Source organism: Ixodes scapularis, unplaced genomic scaffold (genome assembly GCF_016920785.2).
Source record: "Ixodes scapularis isolate PalLabHiFi unplaced genomic scaffold, ASM1692078v2 PGA_scaffold2__306_contigs__length_199485367, whole genome shotgun sequence".
NCBI lineage: Eukaryota > Metazoa > Arthropoda > Arachnida > Ixodida > Ixodidae > Ixodes > Ixodes scapularis.
Genome location: NW_024609857.1, coordinates 177,769,716 through 177,776,827, shown reverse-complemented (window position 1 = coordinate 177,776,827; position 7,112 = coordinate 177,769,716). Strand labels below are relative to the sequence as shown.

The following is a 7,112-nucleotide window of genomic DNA, read 5'->3' as shown; positions in this document are numbered from 1 at the left end:
ATAATTGTCGCTGTCACTGAAATCGGTACAAATTACGCAATCCGGAAGTTTCTTGAAAAGTAATTAAATTACATTTCCAAGTATTTGTTCTCTACTCAAGATACTTTACGGTGAAGGTAACTTGAGTAGTATTTTAAATGCTTTTTGAAGCAGATATCTAGTAACTTAACTTAAATACTTTTATCAAGTATTTTATCCAGTACTGGGCACGATTCACCGTTCCTGCCACGTCCCAGCCTCGCACAGAACGTCTGTCACGCTCCAACTCGCTTCTCTTCGACCGACCGCTTTTCACGGGCCCTCTGTCTCGTCGTCTTTCACCCTCGTCTCCCACACTCTCGCCCTAAAGGCCCGGACTTCAGAGGACTTCCGGTACTCGGAATCTCATGGGCCTCAGAGATGAGTTCTTCCACGTCAGCCGTGGTGTGTTCGTCGATGGACTGGGAAGACGGAGGTTAGCACTCTGGTCGAGTCCTTCTGAGGTGCTGCTATTGGTGTTGCCGCAGTGGCCTCGTTGTAGCGTCCGAAAGCGCCGTAAGTAATGATGGGACCCTCGCCGTCCGTCTCTCTTGGTGCCGGAAATAGCTGGCTCTTCTAGCGAAGCCGGCAGACAATGTCGATCTGTCCGTCGCCAGCTGTCCCATTCGCCACAATGCAGCAGGGGACGCTCCTGCTCCGTTCCGATAGGAGGTCGCCACGAGCGTAGAACTACCAGCTTGAATCGTTCTCCGGGCGAAACCAGTGGAAGCTCCTCCCCCCTCCTTCAAGTTTAGCGGAGCAAACGCCGGAGAGAATGGGAAGTTTTCGTAGATGGTTTTCGCCGTCCCGCTACGCTCTCCGCAACCCGCTACCATTCCCGGAACTCCACAGCCAAAGCCATGGGTGCCCAGGCGCAGTAGCGGCTTCTTCGTTGCGGAGAGCCTAGCGGAGGGGGAAACGCGGTCTACGAAAACTCCCTAATGCGACTTTGTCTCCAGCGTTCCCTCTGCTAAAGTGGAAAGAGATGGGAGGGGCTTCCACTTGGTTCTTTACCTGTCACCGGCTATAGGCGGCGAGTTCACTTAGCAGTCGTGGCTCTGTGGTAGCGCGATCGCTTGCAAGCAGAGGTCCTAAATCGGATGTTGAGCAAACTGCGGGGGGTTTGGAAAATTTGCATATTTAAGCGTATGACAATATTGACAGCAGACGCCATTCAACTATATCAGTTTGAGTACGAACAACAGCCCATAAAAAAAAGTCCCCATTTTTCCCATTGTGCCCGACGCTCACCAGGTAGGCCACAAGACAAAGGTCTGCAAGGAGAGCAAAAAGTTTAGGAAATACGTCAGAGAGAACACGACAGACTAATAGTGAGTACGTTTTACACGCTTTGACACCATGCGAGTTCTCTCCAGCGATTTTCCAACATATCCCCTAGAGGGGAGGGGTTACACCCCCCCCCCCCTTGTTTTTTTGAAGGCGCCATCTTAATTTGCAACGACTCCTCTATCCTCAATGCACTCCCCTATCCCCCCCTAAGAATTTCGGGCACCCGCCTTAATTTCAATTCCTGGTAAAACCCAGGTCCTTTTCCAGAATGCATCGCACCCGCGGAGTGCCGTACGAGGACCCGAGCCCTTACAAACTTGCAGAGTGCAAGCTGATGTTGTTGCCATCTATGGTGTAGCGTGAGTTCCGATCTCAGACGGAAACTAGTATCCTTGTGTTCCGCATAACAGGCGGGAAGGCGAGACAGTGCGGACGCTGCAATGTTAATATTTGCGATGCCAAAAGTTAGCAACAAAACGACTTGTAAGAAATAAAAGAGGCGAGAAATCTTTCTAGTTTTGTATAACTGTTTACACGGGAGAAATCACCGTCTACACTAATCGGGCAGAAGTTTGATCAGTTTTAAGCCTGAACCACTGAAAGTATACGGTTTCAAACGAATCCGTTGGAACCTCCACCAGTACGTTTCGCGTCACCCTCGATTTTGATCCTTGGAGGCGTACAGCTGCGTCAGCTTTGATTCTTAATGCGGAGAAATGAAGAGCGTTCTCGAACAAAAACAAAAAACGAGGGCGTAAAGGAGTCTTGAGTAATTTACTTTTAAAAAAGTAATTTGTTGCAGTTACAGTTACTTTCAGAAAAAAGTAGCGAAGTTACAGTTACAGTTATCGCAACAAAAGAGAAACTTGTTACAGTTATAGCTGTAACAAGTTTTAACATAGCGACGTTACTTTTCAGTTACTTTTCTATAACACAAAAAAAAACTTAGGAAAAGCTAGGAAACACCCCTCACCAAGTTTTATTGCATAAAATTAAGAAGTACGCTTTTTACCTCATATTGTAACTTATCAGCAGTTGCTTCTCGAAATTAGTGTTGAAATTTTCCACGCCAGAGTAGTGGTGCAAATCAGAATACGAAACATGCGCAGTGCGGAGTAGTGGCGCTAATCAAAATACGCAACATGCGCAGTGCGGAGTAGTGGCGCTAATCAAAATACAAAACATGCGCAGTGCCCTCCGCGTGCATTGTTTCACGGTTGATTCACCGGATTAAAAACCGTTTGCACAGAAAAAAGAAAAAAAAAACACAACATAGATAGTATTTCAAGACACTAAGATGTAAGTGTTCAGTCACAAAGTACAAGCGCGTGCGTAACGATAACTAGATTTTTTTCACCAAATCTACGCGTGCGAGAAAGAACGTATTCACAAGTTTCTGCAAGGCCAACTTGACACTCGAAATGTCGGAACAGACGATTTGGAAAGTGCGAGGAATAGCTAAATTGTACCCTCGTTCAGTGATATATCATTCATAAAAAGCTGGAAAGTAACGACAAAAGTAACGTCGTTACTTCCATCGTTACTTCAGAAAAAGTAATAGTTCTACAGTTACAAGTTACATTTTTAATAAGTAACTCGTTACTGTTACAAGTTAGCAAAAAAGTATCTAAGTACCAGTAACCCGTTACTAGTAACGCGTTACTAATTAAGACTGGCGTAAAGTAACTGGTGTAAGTAAATGTTAAACATAATGATTTTACCAAAGCCTTGGTTAAAGTCCCCATGTTTACCTTTTTCGGCTAGGCATCTAGGTTCTGTTGGGCGAGTTTTATCAACAAATGGTGTCCGTTCGCGAGTCCACAATCGGTCATATTTTGGCGATATATTTTCATGCGTACACCCGCGAGAGAGTTCTAGCGGTCGCTGCTGCATGCGTTTATCCCGAGCAAGTTGATGTCGTCGGTAGATTTTAGCGACTGTACGACAACAAACCCATTTAAAACTTTTGAAAGTATGGGTTGTCGATAACTTCCTCCGTGAAATATCAGAAAGTTACAATGCATGCTGGCTTGTGATCCGGTGTCTCGCGGAAAGCAATTTCTAGCAGAAAATCTTTTTTTTTTTTTTTCGCTTCAGCTTCGTGCGATTGACAGCTCGCACTAAGCTGTTTTTTTTTTGTTTTTTTTTTGTCATTTTTGATATTTTTTTTTGTTGTTGGTGTTTTTTGCAGGTGACGTATTGCTGTACGTCCGGCTCATTGTTAAATTTTATCAGAGGGAACAATTCACCTTTCAAGCTCATTGCGGGTAATACTGGCAACAGTACAGGCCTGGTCTTGGGAAAACCCATCATCCGATTCTTTGCATTAGCAAGTTATTCGGATGAAAGAACTGAATATTCGAATAACCATTCACTTTACTCTGGAGTTCGGTTATAAAAATTTCTGAATATTTAAATATTCCTATGCGGTTTCCTGTACCTGAATCGAGAATATTCGGCCTAGCAAAATGTTTGCCATTGCACCCGGGTGTTTCACCTCTGTTTCCGGCATATTTAGAACATTAAGTGGAATATGCGGAAATCATTAATTCATCTGACTATTGCGCTTCTGGTGGCTAAGTTCAGAACCGCGTCCCTGGGGAAGACTACAACATAAATTGATTGCTTCCGTTTTTAACGCAGTGCTTGGCTGACGTAGCCGAAATGCCACTTCAGAGCTTTGCTTCGGCTCGTGTTCAATCAGTGAAACGCGAATTGAACACAAGTCGCAGCCGAACACTGACGTACAACTCCTGTTCACTGAATGTCCCGGGCTTGATTGACGTAAATGTCGAAACTACTCCAATACAGAGGCCTTGTTTTGGGTAAACACCGAGCTATGTAGAAAACAAGCAACATACCCAGAGTTCACAATCAACTATTTAATATTCGTCTTCCTCCACCACCGTTTCTTCTCAGTCCCCTCGAGCATTGCAGGTGGGCACGGTGGCATCGTCAAGATGACGCTTCTAAACCACTTCGTGTTCATTGCACAGATGCTGCTTCTGCCGCTGCACCAGGATATGGGCGTCTCCGAGCACTATCAAGCAGCTGATCATCGCGGCGGCTTCGCCGTTCAAGCCGATAACGCGGAGCGAAGTGTGACGGATCTGGACTTTTTCCTGTGGAACTTCAACGGACATTTGGATTTTCCATGGCCCATATCGACAGTGACAGCAGCTACTCTAGCGCCGCTCGGCACTATAAAAGACTGGCCGGAACCTACACTTCTTCGTGGGCACGGTGGCATTGTCAAGATGACGCTTCTAAACCACTTCGTGTTCATTGCACAGATGCTGCTTCTGCCGCTGCACCAGGATATGGGCGTCTCCAAGCACTATCAAGCGGCTGATCATCGCGGCTGCTTCGTCGTTCCAGCCGACAACGCGGAGCGAAGTGTGACGGATCTGGACAACTTTTTCCTGTGGAACTTCAACGGACATTTGGATTTTCCACGGCCCATATCGACAGTGACAGCAGCTACTCTAGCGCCGCTCGGCACTATAAAAGACTGGCCGGAACCGGCACTTCTTCGTGGGCACGGTGGCATCGTCAAGATGACGCTTCTAAACCACTTCGTGTTCATTGCAAAGATGCTGCTTCTGCCGCTGCACCAGGATATGGGCGTCTCCGAGCATTATCAAGCGGCTGATCATCGCGGCGGCTTCGCTGTTCCAGCCGATAACGCGGAGCGAAGTGTGACGGATCTGGACAACTTTTTCCTGTGGAACTTCAACGGACATTTGGATTTTCCACGGCCCATATCGACAGTGACAGCAGCTACTCTAGCGCCGCTTGGCACTATAAAAGACTGGCCGGAACCTGCACTTCTTCGTGGGCACGGTGGCATCGTCAAGATGACGCTTCTAAACCACTTCGTGTTCATTGCACAGATGCTGCTTCTGCCGCTGCACCAGGGTATGGGCGTCTCCGAGCACTATCAAGCGGCTGATCATCGCGGCGGCTTCGCCGTTCCAGCCGACAACGCGGAGCGAAGTGTGACGGATCTGGACAACTTTTTCCTGTGGAACTTCAACGGACATTTGGATTTTCCACGGCCCATATCGACAGTGACAGCAGCTACTCTAGCGCCGCTCGGCACTATAAAAGACTGGCCGGAACCTGCACTTCTTCGTGGGCACGGTGGCATCGTCAAGATGACGCTTCTAAACCACTTCGTGTTCATTGCACAGATGCTGCTTCTGCCGCTGCACCAGGATATGGGCGTCTCCGAGCACTATCAAGCGGCTGATCATCGCGGCGGCTTCGCCGTTCCAGCCGATAACGCGGAGCGAAGTGTGACGGATCTGGACAACTTTTTCCTGTGGAACTTCAACGGACATTTGGATTTTCCACGGCCCATATCGACAGTGACAGCAGCTACTCTAGCGCCGCTCGGCACTATAAAAGACTGGCCGGAACCTGCACTTCTTCGTGGGCACGGTGGCATCGTCAAGATGACGCTTCTAAACCACTTCGTGTTCATTGCACAGGTAGGGAAACAATATCCTTGTTGCCTCCGCAGTAACAATATTTATCTCTTCCTGCTACAGTGCCCACGGAGCTGTTTGAGTGTGCTGTGTGAATTTGGAATGTTGCCGAAAAACCTACTTTTGTTGTGTGGTGATGTAGAAGTAAATCCCGGGCCTACTCTAGAAACAATATTGCAAAAACTAGATATTATCTCCGCTGACGTCAGGGAAATCAAATTGAGCCAAGCGGAAACAAAATCCAGACTAGAGACCATAGAGTTGCAAATTAAAAGCCTTGAAGGTCTGAGGTCAGCTGTGAACCAAAACCAAGACAGGACAAAACAACTCGAATCTACTGTTGCATCACTCGTGTATAAGATTGATGACTTAGAAAATCGCAGTAGAAGAAATGATCTAATTATTTTCGGTCTTTCTGAGCTGCCAAACGAAGACAGCAGCAAACTCGAAGAGCGAGCAACAAAGGAGGTCCTTGAGGACAAACTGTCCGTAAAAACCAATGGAACTGAACGCATACATCGCCTGGGAAAACCAACTGAAGGTAAAACTCGTCCAGTGATTCTCAAACTACTTGACTTCAGAGACAAGATGAAAATTCTACGTAACTGTAATAGGTTAAAGAATGAACCATTATCAATCAGCGAGGACTACTCGAAACGAGTTCAGGGAATCAGAAAAAAACTGCTCGGAAGCTCGAAATCGAATAAGCTTACCGGTGAAAAGGTCAATTTGATGTACGACTAAGTTAAAATAAACGGAAAAGTGTATACTTGGGACGACGTCAAAAACGACAAGAGTTTGATAGCTGATGTTGCACAGGCTTCAAGTCCATGACTAAAGCCTAGCCGTATCAATAATGATTACGAATTTCGCCTACTCAACTTAAACGCGAGGAGTATCGTGAATAAAACTGATAAACTTGAAACAGCTATTCTGAATACCGAACCTGATATTGTTGTAATCACCGAAACGTGGCTGTCAGACAGTATACAAGATAGCGAAATCACGCCTTCCAACTACACAATCTTGCGCAAAGATAGGGGATCACGTGGCGGCGGAGTTGCGATTCTTGCTCGAAATGGGATTTCATGTACATTGCTGCCCGATTCCCAGGGAATTGAGTGCTTATGGTGTAAAATCGGCTATGAGAACAGTTGCTGCTTCATTGCTGTGGCCTACAGACCCCCAAACACAGCCCCAGAGTTCTTTTGTAATATGTATGATTATATGCGTAAGAATCTTAACATGAGCAGTAAGATCATAATAGCAGGTGACTTTAATTTACCTCTAGTTGATTGGTCCTTTTCTAAACCC

General features: G+C 46.4%; 1 protein-coding gene across 1 annotated transcript; it reads left to right on the top strand.

Annotated features, from left to right (window-relative positions):
* The first annotated feature begins 5,316 nt into the window (after positions 1 to 5,316).
* On the top strand, positions 5,317 to 6,542 carry LOC115326989. The gene has a single exon (XM_029987921.2). It carries the CDS (start codon positions 5,466 to 5,468, stop codon positions 6,540 to 6,542), a length of 1,077 nt encoding a protein of 358 aa, XP_029843781.2. The 5' UTR covers positions 5,317 to 5,465.
* Positions 6,543 to 7,112: the final 570 nt, after the last annotated feature.

Excerpts from the sequence above, each read along its gene's own strand:
- LOC115326989 (XM_029987921.2), top strand. The coding sequence starts at position 5,466 with ATGACGCTTCTAAACCACTTCGTGTTCATTGCACAGATGCTGCTTCTG.